This window comes from Gasterosteus aculeatus, chromosome 7 (assembly GCF_964276395.1).
Source record: "Gasterosteus aculeatus chromosome 7, fGasAcu3.hap1.1, whole genome shotgun sequence".
NCBI classification, from domain to species: Eukaryota; Metazoa; Chordata; class Actinopteri; order Perciformes; family Gasterosteidae; genus Gasterosteus; species Gasterosteus aculeatus.
The window spans coordinates 16,723,722-16,745,859 of record NC_135694.1 but is presented as its reverse complement, the minus strand read 5'-3'; the positions used below and the strand labels follow the sequence as shown (position 1 = coordinate 16,745,859).

The 22,138-nt window shown below is 46.3% G+C and overlaps 3 protein-coding genes across 14 annotated transcripts in view; 1 reads left to right on the top strand and 2 right to left on the bottom strand.

The window, feature by feature from the left end:
- Nucleotides 1-338: 338 nt before the first annotated feature.
- Nucleotides 339-16,489, top strand: LOC120822186 (beta-galactosidase-1-like protein 2). The gene is made up of 19 exons (XM_040181632.2): nucleotides 339-480; nucleotides 1,003-1,188; nucleotides 1,260-1,328; nucleotides 1,709-1,804; nucleotides 2,088-2,196; nucleotides 2,286-2,378; nucleotides 2,519-2,600; nucleotides 2,732-2,796; nucleotides 2,913-2,997; nucleotides 4,937-5,074; nucleotides 5,241-5,321; nucleotides 5,410-5,519; nucleotides 5,615-5,761; nucleotides 14,173-14,244; nucleotides 14,363-14,441; nucleotides 14,539-14,626; nucleotides 14,710-14,821; nucleotides 14,917-15,033; nucleotides 15,531-16,489. The coding sequence occupies exons 1-19, from the start codon at nucleotides 389-391 to the stop codon at nucleotides 15,615-15,617; spliced, it is 1,908 nt and encodes a 635-aa protein (XP_040037566.2). The 5' UTR covers nucleotides 339-388; the 3' UTR covers nucleotides 15,618-16,489.
- LOC144410342 (uncharacterized) lies at nucleotides 6,705-12,923 on the bottom strand. Its single transcript, XM_078106521.1, has one exon. It carries the CDS (start codon nucleotides 12,127-12,129, stop codon nucleotides 11,161-11,163), a length of 969 nt encoding a protein of 322 aa, XP_077962647.1. The 5' UTR covers nucleotides 12,130-12,923; the 3' UTR covers nucleotides 6,705-11,160.
- Nucleotides 15,772-22,138, bottom strand: part of b3gat1b (beta-1,3-glucuronyltransferase 1 (glucuronosyltransferase P) b) — a 21,441-nt gene continuing 15,074 nt past the window's right edge. For 8 of the 12 annotated variants that reach the window (XM_040181633.2, XM_040181635.2, XM_040181636.2 and 5 more), the window contains 5 exons: nucleotides 19,555-19,697; nucleotides 18,698-19,209; nucleotides 18,269-18,565; nucleotides 17,881-17,986; nucleotides 15,772-17,120 (listed from right to left, as the gene is read on the bottom strand). In XM_040181633.2, the coding sequence (XP_040037567.1) occupies nucleotides 17,900-17,986; nucleotides 18,269-18,565; nucleotides 18,698-19,209; nucleotides 19,555-19,666 (1,008 nt within the window). In that variant the 5' untranslated portion in view covers nucleotides 19,667-19,697 and the 3' untranslated portion in view covers nucleotides 15,772-17,120; nucleotides 17,881-17,899. Of the gene's footprint in view, nucleotides 17,121-17,880; nucleotides 17,987-18,268; nucleotides 18,566-18,697; nucleotides 19,210-19,554; nucleotides 19,698-19,814; nucleotides 20,040-22,138 lie in introns of those variants that run through there. The other 4 variants (XR_013468349.1, XR_013468350.1, XM_040181640.2 and 1 more) reach the window with 3 other exon arrangements.

Sequence of the window (22,138 nt, the reverse complement as noted above, 5' to 3'; positions counted from 1 at the left end):
TGTAGTGTATTGCAACAATAAAAACAAGAGATCTTGAAAATGCCAACAAAAATAACTTGAATCTAGTTGCCGTTTTTAATATTAAAACCCGCTATTTTAAACTTATGAAATATTTGCAGTGAAATAGGTTTATACTTTAAACCCCAAATCTAAACTTTTTAAATTACAAAAGTTAATTTCCCACCAAAACATTACATTACATTATACGAACTGAAGAAAACCCACATGCTGAGTATATCAAGGGGTGTGTTCGATTTCCACGGCTTCGCTAAAGGGAGACTCCCACTAGGCGGTGCGCTGTTGAAGCAGCATGCGTTCATCTGTGTGTCTGCAGTTCACTTATCATCACTGCTGCCTGTGTGACAGGAGAATATCTGCTCATGCACCGATGGTTGTGTTGACCATAAGAAATGCTCACAAAAGGAAATATGCACTTATCTGCCTGTGCATTCTTGGCTTTATCGTGTACCGATATTATGGGTGAGTAAAGTTGTTTTTCTGCACAGCTATAGAGCAACTTAGAGACAGCAACTAATGCAGTGCCTTAATGGCTGTAAGTGAATGAATGGTTTGCTAAATAAAGACAGAAATGCTGCAAGCCTCTGTGCACAGATAGTGTATCTTAAAAATTTTGGTATAATATATTGATGTGATGGTATTTGGTAAAGCCACTATGAAGTGGAATGTTTTCATAATGCAGTATCACTGTCATTCTTAGAATGTGTTTCTCATCAAACGTAAAGCCCCTCTAACTATACAATAAAGGATGCTATATAGGGGGAAAAAGGGAAAAACTATGTGTAACATTTCCCAAGGTTCAGATGGAGTGCTAAACTAAATCTATTGAGCTCTATTTACTCTAAACTCAAATATGTTCCTGCCGTGTTTGCCAATGAAGAGAAGCCTGTTATTTCCCATTAGGCATGTCATGTGGCCCGTTCAGGCACAATAGCCATTGTACTACATTATGTGTGTGTGACACAATTGAACTCCTCTTCCAAGCACGCCGTCGGGGGGACGGCGGATGAGCAGGAAGGTGGGCCTGAGAGCCAACTCGTCCCAGTTCACCCTGGATGGAGAGCCCTTCCGCATCCTCGGGGGCTCCGTCCACTATTTCCGTGTGCCCAGGGCCTACTGGCGGGACCGCCTGATGAAGATGAAGGCCTGTGGCATCAACACCCTCACAACGTAGGGGAAAACTACCACGGGTGTTTTTTTATTTCTTAGGGCTTGAATACTAACATCCTGCATCCCCGCAGGTACGTGCCGTGGAGTCTGCACCAGCCGGAGAGGGGCGTTTTCAACTTCCACACACAGCTGGATTTAGTGTAAGGACTATTACTCAGGATTCCATCCATCCTAAGAATGAAAACACCTTGCATCACCTCCATAGCTGTTCTGACAATATTATACCTGTTCCACCGGTGCGTTGGGAATACTCTCCTCTCCCTCTCATCATCTAAGCCCCGGTGCTCAGGGGGAGAAGCCGGAGTCAGAGAGGTCCCACCTGACAACGGCAGCACATCCCCAACAACAGCAGCTTATCAAGCAATTAACAACGCAGCCAGTGATAAGTGAGGAGGGAGCGTGACGCCTTGTGCTGCGGCTGCCGCCGTTGCCCAGCACGTCTCGCACTCCTCAAACAACAAGATACGGTGTTTCGCTTGGAGATCTGTGTTTTTAAATGTATCCTCTATCTGGGTTTCAGAGCTTATATCAACCTTGCCGACGAGTTGGGATTGTGGGTGATTTTGCGTCCAGGGCCTTACATTTCCTCCGAAGTGGACCTGGGAGGACTGCCGAGGTAGTGCGAGTATTCTTATAACTACACAGATGTTATGTGTTCATATGAAAGTGGGATTTAAAGCCTGTTGCACGCTTTGTTCAACCTGCTCTCACTAGTTTCTCTCTCAATAAATTAAATGAAATTCGTTAGTGACTTCACAGGACAGCACAAAAGCAACTTGATCGGATACACAAAGTTGGACTTTTTGCTTTGTGCAATGGGAGTAAAGACAATTGAGACCTGTTGTGCCTCTGTTGTGCTGGCAGCTCTGTGACATTTAGTTTTTTCTGTCTCATCACAGCTGGCTCCTCCGTGACGGCAGCATGAGGCTGAGGACGACTCACCCAGGCTTTACTGAGGCCGTCAATACTTTTTTCGATAAGCTTATACCAAAAGTTCTTCCTCTTCAGGTCGCTTTATGTTACCGAAGCCGAAATCCGGTCTGTTGCAACTCCAGGTTGTTTCATTACACTTCATTATATTTTTGTTTGTTTTTTAGTTCAAGAAAGGAGGTCCCATCATTGCAGTGCAGGTTGAAAACGAGTACGGATCCTTTGCAAAGGACGATAGCTACATGATTTTCATAAAAGAGGTGATGTGATGGGCTTGCTTGATTGAATGCCATCTAAAAGTTAAATGAGAATACATATGAATAAAAATACATTGATAGAATGAATCACTTACTCACAATCACCCATATACTGTATCTGCCATTCTTTTTTATTTTAAAAGGCCTTACAGTCCAAAGGGATCAGCGAGCTCCTGCTCACATCCGATTACACCAAAACATTAAAGTCTGGGGGTGTGGATGGAGGTACAGTCTTTTATTAGTGCACACACACACACACACACACACACACACACACACACACACACACACACACACACACACACACACACACACACACACACACACAGCTTACCTTGTGATCCCCCTCCTCGTAGCTATCAGATCACTGAAGCTGCAGAAGCTGAATCAGAGGGACATCCTGGATCTGAACGCTATCCAGGTGGGTATCTTACCGCTCAACACCATCTCATCAGCCGCTGAGCAACGTCACGTAGACAGTTAATGAAACCCTGAGCTGTGTTATCTGAAGGTCCGTCCATCTCTGCGTTCTGTCAGCCCAACAGCCCCACCGTGGTGATGGACTACTGGACCGGCTGGTACGATGTGTGGGGCGACCTCCACCATGTGCTCCCCCCAGAGGGTAAGGAAGGTTCTCCTTGCCACCTTTTTGTTTGTGCTCAGCTCTTATTTGTACTCAGCTGAGGTTGTTGGTTGGAGGGAAGTTTAATTTTTGTGTTTGTGTTTTCTGTTTAGCCAAAGATAAAGATAAATATTTGCTGCATGACGTACCCTAATTTCCCTTTTCCTCACCATCGCATATATAACAGTAGTAAAAACCTCAAGAAGATATGTTGGGGTACATTTAATATCTATTTTAAAACCGCCTGAAAACTTGCAATTGTGAATATTGATTATTTAAGGTTATGTTATGTAAGGTTAAAAACATGTTCCAAAAGCTGTTATATTTTTTGGACCACAAAGACCTTTTTGTAGTTTTTCTTAGTTTCTTAGTTTCTAGTTTCTGAAACAAAAAATCAGCAGGTTCACTTCAAAAGAACTGGTCTCACCTTCAAAGCACACACAAGAGTAAAACCCAATTCTGTAACCAAAGAGAACCACTTATCGAAAGGCAGTTTTAGGTTTAAACTCAACTCGGTTTCTCACGTGCATGAACACAGACAAGTGACTCTGTACTTTGTCACGTCACGTACTCCCTTCATAAAATATTGTTGTTTTACACATCAGCAATATTAACATCAAGTCACTTATGATCAAATGCTTTGTAGCTCACTTATGCATGTTCTTGCATAATTTGGAGGTGTGCTTTGGGTTGTCGTCCTGCTGTAGGAGGAAATTGGCTCCAATCAAGCGCTGTCCACAGGGTACGGCATGGTGTAATAGCCCTCCTTATTTAAAATCCCTTTTATCTTGTACAAATCTCCCACTTTACCAGCACCAAAGAGGCCCCTCACCATCACAGGCTTGGCAGATGGCGTCATGCACTCTTCCAGCATCTTTTCACCAGTTCTGCGTCTCACAAATGTTCTGTGTGACCCAAACACCTCAAACTTTGATTTGTCTGTCCATAACACTTGTTTTCCAATCTTCCTCTGTCCAATGTCCTTGTTCTTTTGTCCATATCAATCTTTTCTTTTTAATGACCAGTCTCAGATCTGGCTTTTTCTTTGCCACCCTGCCTAGAAGGCCAGCATCCTGGAGTCGCCTCTTCATCGTAGAAGTTGACACTGGTGTTTAGCGGGCACCATTTTAAGAAGCTGCCAGTTGAGGACCTGTGAGGCGTCTATTACGCTAATATACTTGTCTTCTTGCTGAGTTGTGCTTCTACTCTGGTTAGAGCCTATTTGTGCTGTTCTAGTGTATTTTTGATTTAATGTTATATTCATTGAAAAAAAAGCTTTTCTTTGGAAAATAAGAATGTTTCTAAGTGACCCTAAACTAGTGTATACATATTTGAAACATTTTACACAAATATATGTGAAACACTTGCATCTAAACTTTTTATATCTTTTTACTCATATGTGAGATTCATGTATAAGTCTTCAACAATATACATACACGCTTTTCATATGTGTATCAGATACATATAAATGTTTCACTTATATGCATGTAAGCATTTGATGTGTATGTATATGACACAGCAGTATATATGTTTGCGTGTCTGTTTCTCATATGTACGTGTAAGTAATGTTTTATATATGCGCGTGCATAGGTTTATAGAGTATGTGTGAGTGTCTCAGTAGTGTGTGTCTGTGATCGTTTCAATGGTGAATGTGTTTCATTAGTACGCGTAAGAGTGTCCCAGTAGTGAGTGCGAGAGTGTCCCAATAGTTAAGTCCTAAACGGCCCCTCATACTCACCCCCTACTTTGCATTAGATTTATTTTCTTACTCTTTTGCATGCTAACAATGCAAACGCAAACCAGACAGTCAGGACCTACGTTTGAATTATTGCAGCCCACTGATGTAGAACTCAGCAGGGACAAAGAAGACGTCCCTAACTGATTGTATTGTGTTTTCATGGTGTAAATTTGTTGAACAGTGTAAAAGTGTTTTTCTCAGATATGGTGACAACCGTGAGAGAGATTCTGAGGAGGGGCATGTCTGTCAACCTCTACATGTTCCACGGAGGCTCCAGTTTTGGCTTCATGAGCGGAGCACGCGCCGACCCTTCCTACAGAGCGCTGGTCCCCAGCTATGGTTGGTTCCGTCACAAACAAAACAAGCGGTGTCTTTGATGCAAATTGACATTGTTTTGGGGATAACGAAGGATGCTCTTTGCTGTCTACAAAACAGTGTTGAGTTGAATGTCCAGCAGGTGGCGGCAGATGACAGTAAATCTATATCACACCGTGATGCTTTTCAGATTATGACGCTCCCTTGTCTGAGGCAGGGGAGTACACTCCGAAGTACCACCTTCTGAGGGATTTACTTTCTCGATACAACAGTAAGTTAACGTAACTCTGAACATGAACGAAGTATGTGGTTAGATGCTGTGACTGACCTCAACACCTGTGTCTGACCTTTCTGTGCAGGGGGAGGCGTATTCCCTGACATGCCAGCCCTGCATTACAGGGAGTCTTATGAGCCTGCTATCATGTACCAGCACCTGTCATTATGGGATGCTTTGAGCTTCACTGAGGGAGTACGTTTTATCTAAGACTATCTGCTGCCCATATGTCTAAAAAAAATAGTATTTTCTCTTCAATTTATCAATGTATTTTATTTTGTTTTCTAAAGCCATTTAAGTCACCCAAGCCAGTAAGCATGGAGAATCTCCCAGTGAACAACGGGAACGGACAGTCCTACGGGTACACGCTGTATGAGGCTACCATCACCAGTGGAGGATTACTGAAGTCTGGGGACAATGTTCGGGACCGTGCCCTGGTGAGTCCTCGTGGTACACGATGGCCCAATCTCTCAACCTCGCCACACACTGCCGCTTTGTCACAGCTCTTGGCGTCACACTTGTAGCCTGCTGGGTGGTCCAACGCAGTGAGCACGTGGTTAAGGCTGTCAATAGAACATACCGGTAAGAGCTTTGCTCCTGCAACAAATACATGTATGTTAAGGAATAACATCAAGGTTGGGCTTTATATAAGTACCTAAACTAAGCTGACAAAAGTACAGAAAGCCCAAATCACTAAAGTAACTTTAAAATAACTGAAGAATCTTCGGGACACAAACACTGGGCTCCTGGTTTAATGTTTAATGATAACTCCTCATCGACACACTCTTCATCACACTCTTGGAGCGTTTTCTCTGAGCATCTAAAAATGAAGTAAATGGGTTTTCATTCTAGTAACTGGAGCATGTAGAATCTCATACAAATACTAACTGCCTTGAGCATCTGTATCAGACGCCAAGGGACTGGACAAATGGTAAATGGCCTGTACTTGTATAGCGCTTTTCTAGTCTTCTGACCACTCAAAGCGCTTTAACACTACATGACATCATTCACCCATTCACACCCATTCATACACTGATGACAGGAGAACCATACACAGTGACACCTGCCATCAGTAACTACCATTCACACACTGTAGTCGCAGCTACAGGAACAATGTTGGGTTAAGTGTCTTGCTCAAGGACACAACGACATGCGGGTTAGCAGAGCCTGGGATCGAACCGACAACCCTCTGATTGGAGGACAACCGTGCTCCCCACTCACCCACAGTCGCCCCACCAAGCATCTGTATAACTGCCCACTTCCCTGGACCGTAAGAACTAAATATATGATTGACGCTGGTAAATAATGCCATACATTATTGTTACGACCCCCTGGATGGTCTAGGGGTGCGGGGACCATAAACATATAGGCAGAGCCTGGTCAGTTGTAAAAGGGTAGGATTTATTTGCAACCAGAGGAAAACAGGCACGTGACAACAAACAAAAGGAGGGTGGATGAGGGTGCTGTGAAAGACAAACTAAGTAAAATAAAAGAGATCCCCAAAAGGAGGACTATGCCTGAACATACGTTGAAACAAACAGTAGGCGCTTTCCAGGAAAAACACAAAGAGCACAGCACCCACTACACCTATGACACTAACAAACAAAGAACTACGTGTGGTGAGATCAGTGTAAACTCTGGCCCTACCTCACCCCCTCTTGTCAGCTCCGTGCTGGCAAAAACACAGACCCAAACACAGTACTCTACGTAGGTGCACTCAATCACAAACACAACAGGCACACAAGTCCACTGGCCAAGACAAGCTGCCCCGAGCCACTGGTGGGCTCTCCTTAAGTGCTGGAGGTAAGGCTGCGATGGTGACCTGCCATTGGGCGCGCTGGGACAGGGTGGACCAATGGGTGGAGCTGGAGTGAACCTGTGGTGCTCCACCGAAACCAGGAAGTAGGCGGGGCTTCAGTCCACAGGGCCGCACAGCCTACTTGGTACAGACAGGAAAGAAATACAGACCACGGTGACAGCCGTAACACCCCCCCCCATAAACACAAACGCCCCAGTTTGACAGTTTAAACTCAAACACATTGCTGCTGTATTAGGTGTGCAGTCTAGATAAGGCATCTGCAATAATGTTCTCTGAACCTTTCTTGTGCCGTATCTCCAGGTTGTATTCTTGTGCCATTAAGGCCCACCTCATGAGTCTCTGGTTATGGTTGTACATCCGGGCCAAGAACACGAGTGGGTTGTGGTCCGTGTAAACCACCACCGGCAGAGAGCTGGAACCCACATAGACTTCAAAATGCTGTAAGGCCAACAACAAAGCAAGGGTCTCTTTTTCGATGGTCGAATAGTTAAGCTGATGGCGGTTATACTTCTTTGAGAAGTAACATACAGGATGGTCTATACCCTCTACATCTTCCTGCAGAAGCACGGCACCAGCTCCCACAGCGCTGGCGTCCACCTCTAGCTTAAAAGGCTTTGAAAACTCGGGGGCCGCCAGGACGGGAGCGTGGCAGAGGAGGGACTTAGCACTATCGAACGCGACTTGACACTCTGGGGTCCACACAAAGTCGACTTTAGGGCTAAGCAACCGGGTCAACGGTTCGACCACAGACGAGAAGTTTCTACAAAAAGCTCTGTAGTAACCAGCCAGACCGAGAAACGAGCGCAACGCTTTACGAGTGGCTGGAACTGGACTTGAAGAAATAGCTTCTACTTTTGCCTCCACTGGACGAACTTGACCTTGGCCAACTTGACGGCCTAGATAGGTCAAAGTGGCCTTCCCGAACTCACATTTCGCGAGGTTAATGGTAAGGTTGGCGTGGGCAAGGCGAGAAAACACTTCCGAGAGGGTGAGCATGTGACTCTCCCAGGTATTGGAGTAGATAATGAGATCATCCATATAGGCATTACAGTTTCTAACACCGGCTAGCACGGTGTTCATTAATCTCTGGAAGGTAGCGGGAGCGTTGCACATCCCAAAGGCCATCACAGTGTACTGTAAAAAGTCATCTGGAGTCACAAAGGCTGAGATCTCAGATGCACGCTCAGTAAGAGGGACTTGCCAGTATCCTTTTAAGAGATCTAGTTTGCTCACAAACACGGCTGTACCGAGGGCATCAACGCAATCTTCCATCCGCGGCAAGGGATATGAATCACGCACAGTGACTGCATTAACTTTTCTAAAGTCTGTGACAAATCTCGGTGAACCATCAGACTTCTTTTCCACAAGACATGGAGAACTCCATGGACTGGAACTAGGCTTGGCAAGGCCATGCTGAAGGAGGTACTCTACCTCACCTTTCATTACTTCACGCCTCATTACATTTGCACGGTACGGATGCTGCTTAATGGGACGCGGGTTTGTTAGTTCAACATCATGTTTTACTACGTTAGTTCTGCCTGGCACGTCACTGAACAAGCTTGGAAACCGCGTAATTAACTCTATCACGTCCTGCCTTTGGGCATGGGACAGATGTGGTAAGCAGGTAGGTAATGCCTCAACCGCCTCCGAGTTAGTGAGACGGGAACCTGGATAGACGGGACAACGCGGCCGTACATCGTCGACGTCTGGTAAAGGCATGGGGTCAGACACAGTTAAAGCTACCACTCCAAGCGGAGGTTTCCCAATTACGGAGTGCGGTCTGCACCCCCTAGCAGTAACCTCGGAGTCTGGGCCCTTATTCCTGGCATGATAAAGTTTTAGCATGTTGATGTGGCACACACGTGTTTTCCTACGCCGATCCGGGGTGCTTAGCACATAGTCAGTGTCACTGAGCCTTTCGTGAACCTCATATGGCCCTGAAAACTTGGCGGACAACGTGGTACCTGGTACTGGCAGTAGTGCCAAGACCTTGTCTCCAACACTGAAGGTACGTTCCACAGCGGAACGGTCGTAATTCCGTTTCATAGCGGTTTGTGCAGCAGTCAACATGTGCTTTGCGAGGGCATTAGCTCTGTGCAGTCGCTCACGGAACTGACTAACATAATCTAGCACATTTTGTGCAGGAACGGCTTGCAAAGACAGAAACTGGTCATGCAGTGTGTGCAGAGGACCACGGAGAGTATGTCCAAACACCAGCTGGGCAGGGCTGAATCCTAGCGATTCCTGTACAGCGTCGCGAGCAGCGAACAAAACGAACGGAGTGCTCTCGTCCCAGTCAGTGCCATTGTCATGGCAATGTTTCTTAAGCATAGACTTTAACGTCTGGTGCCACCGTTCTAGCGCACCCTGTGACTCAGGATGGTATGCAGACGAAACAACATGGCGTACATTGAGCGTCCCTAGTATCTGTTTAAACAGCCTGGACTGGAAATTAGAGCCTTGGTCCGACTGTACTACACGGGGTAAACCGAAAGTGGAAAAGAATTTAGTTAGCGCCCTAACTATGCTCTTTGCAGTGATGTTACGGAGTGGGACAGCCTCAGGGAAGCGAGTAGCGGCACACATCATCGTGAACAGGTATTGGTTGCCGTTCTTAGTGCGTGGCAAAGGACCTACGCAGTCGATAATCACTCTGCCAAAAGGTGCTTCAATCACAGGTATGGGATGTAGAGGGACGGGGGAAACTTTTTGGTTAGGCTTCCCGGTCATCTGACATACATGACAACTACGGCAAAACGTAGCTGTATCGGTCTTCAACCCAGGCCAGAAGAAATGTCGCAACACTGACTGGTAAGTCTTAGTGACTCCTAAGTGGGCCGACCATTTACTTTCATGGGCGACCGATAAGACATGCTGTCTGTAAACTAAAGGCACTACAATCTGATGCACTCTTTGCCAATCTGCATCAGGAGGTACCCCTGAAGACCATCTCCGCATTAACACACCATTTTCTAGGTAAAACGCTACTTTTTCACCACTTGCTGTATTGCTGTCACTCACCACATTCCAAGCGTTTTCTTGTAGCTGGCAGTGGTGGGGAGGAAGGGGACGTTTCGGTTTCGCACTCCACCAACGCTGGCTCCTTCCCTGGAGTTGGATCAGCGGTCTGAAAAGGCTCACAAAACACTGTATCAGCTAGCGAAATATCCGACTCGAACGCCAACTGGCGTGCCTGCGCACGAGTGACGACACAGGCCGGAAATACTTTGGGTAACTCTGTGCTGCAACCAGGAACCCTTGGTACATCGCACACTTCCAAAGTTGGAGTAACTTTACCCCCGGCTATGTCATTTCCTAGGAGCAGCACAATACCTTGTATGGGAAGTTCATCACACACTGCTACTGGAAAAAACCCACTGACGAGATCAGACTGGATGTGTACCTTATGCACAGGCCGAGGCACATATCCCATTTCAATGCCCCTTAAGACGGACGCGAATCCACAAGCGGATTCAGCTGAAAAGGGTAACGCAGAAGCCAACACCACTGATTGAGAACAGGCAGTGTCTCGTAGCACTTTACCAGACTGCTGGTCTGCTGGCAATCCTGTCAGTGAAATAAGGGCTTCGAGTACAAATGGGCGAAAACAGGCATCAACCTCACTTTGGTGGTCACAGTTTAGTTTAGGGCTTCGCAAATCGTTAATTACCCCGACACCTTTGGGCTGATGCACACGCGATGACAGCTGGTCTTTGCGTTTCAAAGTCATACAATCAGCAATAACATGTCCACTCTTATGACAATAAAAACAACGGCGCTCTTCTTCCTTCACACTGGGGTGCCTAGGAGGAGTAGACTGGTTTAGATTTCCGCGGCGGGCACTGTCTACAACTTGAGAAAAGGCTGGTTTGTGAATTAGCATGTACTCATCCGCTAACGTAGCTGCAGCAGATAACGTTAACACTTTTTGTTCATTTAAGTACATCACTATGCGTTCTGGTAGACAGCGTTTAAGCTCCTCTACTAAGCAGAGTTCCCTAAGTGCACTGAACCCAGCTACACTAGATGACGCAAGCCACCGGTCAAAGAGTATAGTTTTCTCTCGGGCAAACTCTGTGTAACTTTGCGCTGCTGGTTTCTTATGTGACCGGAACTTTTGTCGGTAAGTTCCGGCACAAGCTCATAAATTCGCAAGATTGCGGATTTAACTGTCTCATAGTCTGTACTATCCTCTACAGAAAGGGAAGCGATAGCCTCCTGTGCTTTGCCTTGTAGCTTGCACTGCAACAATAAAGACCAGACCTCAGGCGGCCATTTTAATGCCAAGGCTATTCGCTCAAAAACTTGAAAGTACGAGTCCACTTCAGCTTCTCGGAAGAAAGGTACTAAAGCAATATTTTTGCTAACATCAAATCCTGGACTTACCGAGTCCAATTTGGATGAGTGGGGGAGAGAAACTGTACCAGCAGAACCCACGGCCCCACCAGCCATGGCTGCGTTGGCGCTTTCGAGCTCTAGCGTCCGCAGTCGCACTGCCTGGTCAGCCTCAATCTCCATTCGGCGTACTTCGAGTTGGAAACGCATCTGGCGTTCCCTGTCTTGTGCGTCATACTGGAGGCGGGCAAGGCGAACCTTTAGCCGCGCTCCTCCTAGCGAGTGAGCACTGCTGTCAGAGGAAGGATCAAACCTGGGCAGGGTGAGAGGAGTCGCAGGCCTCTCACCTGCTCTGTCGGTATCCGATACATCTGTAGCAAGGTCAGGGGTAGGCGTGACCTCCCCTTTGGCAGCTGAACCAGCAACCGGGAACATGAGCTCTTTCTCTGGCAGCTCTGGCACTACAATTATCCCCCTCTCGACTAATGCTAACGATAGCATAGGTTTCAACACCCTTTTAAGGATAGTTTTGGGAACCGAGATGCCAAAGTGGGTTGCTAACTGAAGCAAATCATCTTTCCGACACACATCCAACTGCTCCACTGAGGGCTGGCTTAGGAAAGCTGCAAGGTCAAACCGGGCAGCGGCCATGAGTCCCTCACTCAGGCAAGCTGCACCTCGTTACAATACTCCGCTCCGCCTAGTCACACAAATCGACTACGTGACCAATCTCTGCCAATTGGGATTCCTCTAGAAAGGTATCCCGGACGAGCCCCCATATATGTTACGACCCCCTGGATGGTCTAGGGGTGCGGGGACCATAAACATATAGGCAGAGCCTGGTCAGTTGTAAAAGGGTAGGATTTATTTGCAACCAGAGGAAAACAGGCACGTGACAACAAACAAAAGGAGGGTGGATGAGGGTGCTGTGAAAGACAAACTAAGTAAAATAAAAGAGATCCCCAAAAGGAGGACTATGCCTGAACATACGTTGAAACAAACAGTAGGCGCTTTCCAGGAAAAACACAAAGAGCACAGCACCCACTACACCTATGACACTAACAAACAAAGAACTACGTGTGGTGAGATCAGTGTAAACTCTGGCCCTACCTCACCCCCTCTTGTCAGCTCCGTGCTGGCAAAAACACAGACCCAAACACAGTACTCTACGTAGGTGCACTCAATCACAAACACAACAGGCACACAAGTCCACTGGCCAAGACAAGCTGCCCCGAGCCACTGGTGGGCTCTCCTTAAGTGCTGGAGGTAAGGCTGCGATGGTGACCTGCCATTGGGCGCGCTGGGACAGGGTGGACCAATGGGTGGAGCTGGAGTGAACCTGTGGTGCTCCACCGAAACCAGGAAGTAGGCGGGGCTTCAGTCCACAGGGCCGCACAGCCTACTTGGTACAGACAGGAAAGAAATACAGACCACGGTGACAGCCGTAACATTATCATGCTCGATATGTGAAAATAAAGGACATTTTGGATAATATTCTTTCTTACTGCTATATAGAAGATTAATTGCTATACATGGGCCGAGACGTAGTTAGTACACAAAAGTTAGCTTAGCATAAACCTGCAAGTGGGGAAGGACCTTGCCAAGGGAAAGAGTGATAAATGTACAGGAGATTATTATGTTTTCCCCTTTGTTTCACTCTTTGCTAAGTTCTCTCTTTGCTACCTCTCTTGTAGATATAAAAATAGGGACAATCTTCTCATTCTCAAAGCGCATAGGTGGAAATATTACACTATCCTTTTAATATCAGAGCGGGCTCAGAGTGGTCACTCACTGTACTAGCTTATTTGTTTTGCAACGTGCGCGTAAAAGCGCAAGCTGCCTGTCGCGTAAACTGAAAATCGCAAATTGCGCTTTTCCGTGTCTTGCAATATGCATTCACAGGAGGGTCCAGGGGAAAGTGGGAGATTCCCATAAAGAGATGACGGGATGCATAAAATGTGCCTTATTATGTATTCCGCGGTATGTACAGAAACCACCTGTGGTTCAGTTGAGTGAACACAAAATCATTACACGTAACAGTTGAAGCGGCCATGCAGTATTACAGTTACTGGAAGAAATCAAAGATGACTTTGAATCAACGACTCAGCATTCACATTCCATTCCAGCAGTTGTTAAACACTTTGCTACATTACAATCATTTGCATATGGATCATTTCAAACAAAACAAACAAGCAGTGGGAATATCACTCAGCCGTACCACAGCGCACTAGTCAACACATTTCTCCACCACGAATGCTGAAACGTCTTATCAACTTTGTTGTCACAGAGGATTTTGTTCACTGCTTTGACTCTGGCTGATCCATGACAAGAGAGAGAGAAGGAGGTGAATTCACTTGCTCGTTTAAATGCTTGCAATGTGCGCTATAGTCAGCGGAGAAAGGCGCGGATAACCTGAAGAACAGCAGGTTTTGTAAATACAACGTAAACTGAAGCCCCAGTGTGCGCTTTCTGCTGGTTCGCCATGGCGCTGATACGTTTGCAAATGTAAGTACATGAGGGCCTGAAGGTTGTTGGTCCACTGTAGACATTTCAAGGTATACAAAACCTGCATGTTGTGATAGGGTGACAGCTGTGGTGGCAAACCTAAAAACACCTTTGAGATATTTCAGTCAAGTGAAGCAGTCTATGTGTACTATAATATTACCTATTTCACAGCAACATTTGTCCTCCTAGGTCTTTATAGACAGAAGCTACATTGGCCTTTTCAAGCGCCAGAGCTTGGAGCTGGCGGTTCCTGATGGTAAGGTATGGCATCAAGTTGGACCAATGTCAAATAAACTTCATTCAGTTATCAGACGTGACGGGTGCCTAAGTGTTGGCTGTTAAAACTTGAAAAAGACATAAAAGCAATCAATCCCTACAGGGACAACGTACATTGAGTTTATTGGTGGAAAACTGTGGAAGAGTTCACCAAGGAAGGGACCTCGACAAACAACATAAAGGTGATCAACAGAGAATATGAAGTTAATGGCTATGCCTCTTGTTAAATCGCTCACGCACTGGATAGCATACTAGCAATTTTGATTTGTGTTCTTGCAGGCCTTGTGGGAGACATTTTATTAAACAATGACCCCTTGCGGGATTTTACAATATACAGCCTGGATATGAAAACCAGCTTTATGGATAGGTTTGTACACTTTATTGAATCTAAGGCATTGCATATCACTTTCATTATGCCATAGTGTGTTTGAAGAAGCTGCCTTATTTCAGTCTTTATCAGGCACCTTGGAAATCTCTTCCTACCACTCCGAGCTTCCCTGGATTTTTCATGGGGAGAATGTTTGCCTACGGGTATCCGAGTGACACGTTTGTGAAGCTGCTCGTAAGTGAATGTATACTTTTTTTGTGGGCTTTATGAAAACTACTAATACTGTATGTAAACATTGTGAAAACATGAAATTGTCTTTGGGTCCATAGGGTTGGGAGAAAGGTGTTGTGTTCATCAATGGCCTAAATCTGGGCCGCTACTGGTCAATTGGGCCCCAGCAGGCGCTTTACCTCCCTGGTCCCTTTCTCAACAGTGGAATCAACCAGGTACAAATCTGCACAAACCAGCATTTGTAAAAGGAATAAAACAGCCCCTGTGTGTCATTAATTGACACAGTGGTTCCCAAACAGGGGGTCGAGGCTTCAAGACCAACCCTAACACATTGCCATGGTAAAAAAATAAAAACCAGGTGAAACAGGCATGAGGACTTTTCATCTCATCTGTAGTCACTGCATCTGCCAAAATATTGATGTTTAAACATCAGAAATAGTGTGTGAAAACAGCAAAGTGTTGATGCTGTTACAAGCTGGCTAGCTATTTCCTCCCATACTTAGTCTTTCTTCTAAGCTAAGCTAACCTCACTGGCTGCAGGCTTTAGCGCCTTTGTTAGCCAAGAGTGGATCGATCTTCCATCATGCATTGTGATGGACTTAAAGGATTAATTTGACATCTAACTTACAATGAGTAAAAAACGCAGCAAGGGTGACGTCTCAAAGCTCTGACCCTCTTTTTCTCACAATTGTTCTCTGTTGAAATTCTTTAGGTCATTGTGTTTGAAGAGAAGGAGGGTGACTACAAGGTCCACTTTGAGGATACGCCTGATCTTGGCATGGCAGCAGACATCCAATGAACTGTCATCCCGGCCTCTATGTGCATGTTATTGCTTGTTAATTCAGGTCGAACATTCAAACTCTAAAGGACGATCATTATTTATCTTCTTGTCTGATATTATACCATACCATCTACATAGGCACATGCACATTTTGAAAACAAAGAGAGGCTTGTTGTTTTGGGAACACTTTATGGCTAAATACATACAGTACCTTCTTTACATTTATACAATTACCAAGCATGTTCAGTCCCGGGGATTTCCACTTAAAGGGTGACACATATTCATGTTAGATTTGTTTTTCTTGCGTGGTTATACTGCAGAGCGCAGTCAACGAAAACTTCTGTGAAACCAAAAAAAAGGTTTATGGAACAATCTGAGGCATGAGTGATTTGGTCAACTTTCAAATGAAACAAAAGCAGCATTGCATCATCATCTGACCCTTTGAGTGAAAGTTTCTGATGCCTGTGACATTACAACCAACCACCAGAGTCTGAGAACATTAGTATTTGTAAGCAGTGCCACTGCAAGTCAATGGGGTATCACTTGCAAGCCAGCCATTAATGGTGGGAATAATTAGATTGTGTAACATATCTATTCGAAAGAATGCATTCTATTTTTTGACTTTGCATCTTATTGACTTGCACATGCATAACTCACAACTAACAGGTAAATTCTGAGAAATCATCTGTAACAATCATAATCCGAATAAGTTTACAGAAGATTGAAGGTGAACAGGACGCTAGGGATACTGAATCCTCTTTTTAAGTATGAGAAGACCTCAGTAGTGTTACAGCGTGTCAGAAATAAACAGGAGCTTGGTGTAAACAATGCTGTTATACTGTAATAAATCAATGCTCTGTGTAGTGCATGTGTTTCTGTGTACTCACCTTTGTGCAGTGTGACAGCTGAGCATGTGACTGTGGACTAAAGGGACTCCTAATTAGTGCTGGGTTCAGGAAGCTATCTAAATAGCTTAGTGTTGTACAGTACAAGTGTGTGTGGGGGAAGGCTCAGATCCCCTGAGTCAGTCTGTCAGTCAGTGCTGACTGACTTAAGACAAGGGCCCCTTTTGTTCCTCCATGCAGCCCTTTTCCCGACGGCCAGCTCGCCTTATAACAAAAGGGCCCTATTTCATGCTGACTGGATGGTTGGCTGGTGTGTTCTGCGCTCAGAGGGCTCTTTATTGCTTGACGTGCCATCTCTTCCTGCAGTTGAAATAACGTAACATCCTTTGTTTATGCTCTCCGAGGAGACCTCAGTGGGCAAGCTCCTTTTGACAACTCCTACCGGTGTCTTGCATCAGTCAGTGCTGTGAGCAGCAACGTTTTCCTGCAGCTGTGCTTTGATACTCTGTGGTCTGTTCGAGCACATAGTGTGGACTGCCTTCTGGGGCGGACAGGTGTGCCTCCATTGGTGAAGTGCGGCTTTACTGCGCTGAGATGATATTTTAGCTCCCGCGATATTACTGGAAGGACCTTTGAGGTTGTTCTGAATCCAATATGAATCCAACGGAGAAATTCCCTTAATAGAACGGATAAGCAGAGGAGACACTCGTTAGAACTTCCTATGAACGAGATAGCACGTATAGCCACGCTGTCAGCTTATTGCTAGCTACAACACGCTAACCGGCACACTTTGGCAAACATGCTGGTTCGGTAATAATGTTCACCATCTTGGTAATTTGCTTGGTAACATGCATCGTTTGCACCTATCCATTTAAGTCAAGCTTGGGCTGATGGAAATACCATTAGTTTTGCAGGTAATTAGTTATAAACCAAAGTATTAGACAAATTCTAATTTTGACCATACACCATGTTACTAAAGAAAAGTCACCCGAGTCATTAGGATTAATTCACTGGGTGACATGAACGCTTGTAGAAAAAAATCTAATCTGTCCAGCTGACAAAAACCACAACCTCAAGGTAGCACTGTATGAAGGGCAGGGGTGTCACTAAAAATGTATCCTCTGGGGACAGTGAACGTCTGTACAAGGATTCACAGGAATCCATCCAATATTAGTTTGGGAAAAGGTGGATACAACATTGTTACCATTAGAAACACGCCGCTAGTGTGTCTAAAAATACTTGTGATAAACAATCATAGCTCGATTTACAGCAGACAACCCTATCAAAAATGTTGAGTAAAGGTCAAACATTTATTTGAAGTTAAGCTCCATATCTCACAGCGCACATATCAGTGGAGATGCTCAGCTTTGGCTCACCCCCCCCGATTAATCAGTGTGGAAATGCAGCAATTTGCATTTCTAAATCTCCACCATTACCTGTGTCAGATGAAGTATGTCATATCTCCACATTAGAGTCTGTAAATCCCTTCTTGCCCTCATTTACGAGCACAGGCTTCTCTGTCCGCGTGTGCCATACTAATACCTGCGGGTAAAGAAGTAGCGGAGGGAGACAAGCAGAAGTACAGCCAGTGTGATGAAACACTAAAACTTAAATTATGGCTCCTAGTGCTGTGCAGTTGTAATACATTAGACTTGCGGCCCAATATCTAGAAGCAGAGCGTAGAATCTTTTAAATGAGCTCAAAGCGTAGCGAGTTGGCTGTAAGCCGACAGTTTATTGACTTTAAGAACAAGTTGTCATGACAGCCGGAGATCTCGAGACTCTCAGGGGGTCGCAAAACATGCAGAGTGCCTTGTTTTCCTACCTTAGTACAGTTAGCAGCTTTAGGCTCCAAATCGCTGAGAGTGACCAGCTCCTTCAACAAACTGCTCTCCTGATAACCCCCTTTCACTCCCCGCAGCTTGAAATAAGCCTGAGGTTTGGACAGAATGAGACGCAGGTTCACAGCAAACCCAGCCATGTCGATGGCGAAGGGCCGGCGTGGGTCAAACACAGTCTTCCAGCCATAAACCTTGCCCAGTTTGTTTACTTTTGGTGACTCGTACCGTAGCCCACCCACAAAGGCCACGGGCCACACAGACACCTTTTTGGTGGAACGCATCTGGTAGTTGAAAAAAAGAGACAGGGTTCCCTCATTTTAGGTGGTTTTGAATACCATGCATCACGAGACATTGCATTTTAAGAGAGAAATGACGCTCTGCATCATGTTTTGCTTTGTAAGACAAATCCTTACCTCGTCAAACAGCTCCAGACTGTACGTGTTGTCATCATCTGCAAAGTAGACAATCCCAGACTGGCTGCTGTTTATGCTGAAGGTTTCTCTGAGCCACCGCAGGGCCAGGTTCCTCTGTATGGTACCCCGAGGTATTCGGGGGTCCCGAGTGTCCCCTCGTACCTTATAGTTCCTGGGCGTCTCCACGTTCAGGTGGGTGTAGTTGAGTCCCGTCTCCTGGAGGAGACGAACGACCGAAGTGGTCGTCCTCTGGGAGTCCTCCACTAGGATCCAGTGCAGGTTGGGCACGTGCAGCAAGGTGTTGGCCAAACGCGTGAGCTCTGCTTTCTGCACCGGCCGGCTGTAAGTGGGAGTGATGACGTGGATGCTGGGCAGGACGTCGGACCACGGCGGGGGCCGGCTGTAGACATACTCGGTGCGCACGACCTCCACGATGTCCCTGTTCTGAAGGGAGCAGGAGTCCTTGAGGGCGAAAGCATTCTGGGAGTTGGAGCGACCATCCCGTCTGTCATCTAGCCAGGAGGAGGCACGAAGCCATCGTACATTAAGATGTATGTACTGCACAAAACAGTGTTCTAAAGGTAATCCTCTGTGTATTACACATCCCAACATTTCATCGAGCGCTGATTATATCAGGTTGCCAGTGGACCCTCTGAGCCCACCTGCACCACAGCTTGCATAGATATGCTTTAATGTTTTTCAGGGTCAGCGCTAATCCGATTTACAACAAGTGTGTGTGTGGGGGGGGGGGTCCCCAGTTGGGGAGTAAAACACACACCGTTGCAACTAATGAAAATGTAGCACTTGATAATTGTTTGTTTCATCCTAATACAACTAATGGATGTTTTTACTCTTACCCTTTCTTGTGGAGAGTAGAGGAGTGATGGCACTCTGGTGCCAAACAGTAATGAGCAGTGTCCAAGGCAACACAATCAAAATAATGGCGACGATGTCTCGTCTCTTCGGCATCTCCAGTGTCAGACTTGACTCATGCCTCTACCTGCAGAGCACACGACACATGCTGTGATGAACAATGATACGAACCAGAGAGCCACAAAGTGACCAACACACTTACAAGACGACAAAAAGTGTTGTTTGGAAATGTTTTGAATGTTACATGTCTTGTTACATCTCTTGTGGGTCTGCAACAGCGAATCGATGAAATCGATAAAATTCGATTATTAAAAGCGTTGGTAACGGGGAATTCCATTATCGAGTCGTTGTGTTGCGCGATTATTGCGTCACTCAGCGAGTTGCGGAGATGCGCGCGGAGCAAAAATAAAAATAAAGGCGCCGAGCCGACGTAGAGGAAAGAGCAGCCAGCAGCGCCGGAAGTTGCTGTGAGTCACATCACGCAGGCTGAGACGTCTGTTCGACTAGTCGTCCAAGGTGTGCGAGCAATGGGGGAATGTGGAGGCTACGGCCGACGGGGAGGTTGAAGAGGAAACTAAGTCCGATTTTTTTAGCGTGAGAAGTTAGATGTGTGGCGGGAGTGCGTTATTAAAGACCGAAATTAGTGACTGTCACGCTCCTTGCGTGACACGTGAGAGTCCTGAAAGTGTGTCAATGGCAAAATATGCAAAGTCGACGTAACCTGGCACGGGAGCACCACGGTGTCCCGTTTTGAAGTAAGGAACGTGAGGAGCCTCCAGCTGATCGCTAATAACAACAGTAAAGCAGTTAGCAAGACTAAGACACGCTTTTATTTACTCGCCTCTTGTGGACCATTCATTTTTCAATCCGTTGTCTTGTATATATTTCGTGCTTTGTCCCACATTGGTTATTGTTGACAAATTATTTGTGTGTTGTACGTTTTGATGCTGTCATATACGGTAGTCTAGTGCGCTTGCTTATATGCTCTGGGTTATACGGTAGTTATGTTATTCCCTGTAAATGGAGACACTGTGATCCATTAAACCAGCGCGGCTAACTAAGCCTCTAATGCATTTATTTACAAATGCCATTTTAAATTCATCTCATAGCACTTGGTTGTTTTTTAGCTGTATACATTTACTTAACTTTCACTACAATGATGGTAATAATGTAATGTAAAGTGTTTGTGTGTGTGTAGTATAGAGAACAAGTTCTGACGTCAAAACAAATCCTGTTAAAATTTAATTTTCTGATTTGTCCATCCATCCATCCATCTTCAACCGCTTATCCGGGGTCGGGTCGCGGGGGCAACAGCTCCAGCAGGGGACCCCAAACTTCCCTTTCCCGGGCCACATCTACCAGCTCTGACTGGGGGATCCCAAGGCGTTCCCAGGCCAGTGCAGAGATATAATCTCTCCACCTAGTCCTGGGTCTTCCCCGGGGCCTCTTCCCAGCTGGCCGTGCCTGAAACACCTCCCTAGGGAGGCGCCCAGGGGGCATCCTCACCAGATGCCCAAACCACCTCAACTGGCTCCTTTCGACGCAAAGGAGCAGCGGCTCTACTCCGAGCTCCTCGCGAATGGCTGAGCTTCTCACCCTATCCCTAAGGGAGACGCCAGCCACTCTCCTGAGGAAACCCATTTCGGCCGCTTGTACCCGTGACCTAGTTCTTTCGGTCATGACCCATCCTTCATGACCATAGGTGAGGGTAGGAACGAAGATTGACCGGTAGATCGAGAGCTTTGCCTTCCGGCTCAGCTCTCTTTTCGTCACAACGGTGCGGTAAAGCGAGTGCAATACCGCCCCCGCTGCTCCGATTCTCCGGCCAAACTCACACTCCATCTTCCCCTCACTCGTGAACAAGACCCCGAGGTACTTGAACTCCTTCACTTGGGGTAAGGACACATTCCCTACCTGGAGTAGGCAATCCATCGGTTTCCTGCTGAGAACCATGGCCTCAGATTTAGAGGTGCTAATCCTCATCCCGACCGCTTCACACTCGACTGCGAAACGCTCCAGTGAGAGTTGGAGGTCACAGACGGAAGATGCCATCAGGACCACATCATCTGCAAAAAGCAGCGATGAGATCCGCAGCCCCCCGAACTGTAGACCCTCCTCCCCCCGACTACGCCTCGATATCCTGTCCATGAAGACCACAAACAAGATTGGTGACAAGGCGCAGCCCTGGCGAAGGCCAACCCCCACCGGAAACGCCTTCGACTTACTGCCGAGCACCCGAACACAGCTCTCGCTTTGGGCGTACAAGGATTGGATGGCCCCAAGCAAGGACCCCCTCACCCCGTACTCCCGCAGCACCTCCCACAGTATCTCTCGGGGGACCCGGTCATACGCCTTCTCCAAGTCCACAAAACACATGTAGACTGGTTGAGCATACTCCCAAGCCCCCTCTATGATCCTGGAAAGAGTGAAGAGCTGGTCCGTTGTTCCACGACCAGGACGAAAACCGCATTGTTCCTCTTCAATCCTTGGTTCGACTATCGGCCGAACCCTCCTTTCCAGCACCTTAGAGTAGACTTTACCCGGGAGGCTGAGTAGTGTGATACCCCT

Bases quoted from the DNA above. Each gene is read 5' to 3' on its own strand.
- LOC144410342 (XM_078106521.1), bottom strand. From the start codon at position 12,129: ATGGCCGCTGCCCGGTTTGACCTTGCAGCTTTCCTAAGCCAGCCCTCA.
- LOC120822186 (XM_040181632.2), top strand. From the start codon at position 389: ATGGTTGTGTTGACCATAAGAAATGCTCACAAAAGGAAATATGCACTT. The intron at 481-1,002 runs GTGAGTAAAGTT...TCCTCTTCCAAG, and splicing joins ATCGTGTACCGATATTATGG to CACGCCGTCGGGGGGACGGC. The intron at 14,822-14,916 runs GTAAGTGAATGT...TTGGGTCCATAG, and splicing joins ACACGTTTGTGAAGCTGCTC to GGTTGGGAGAAAGGTGTTGT.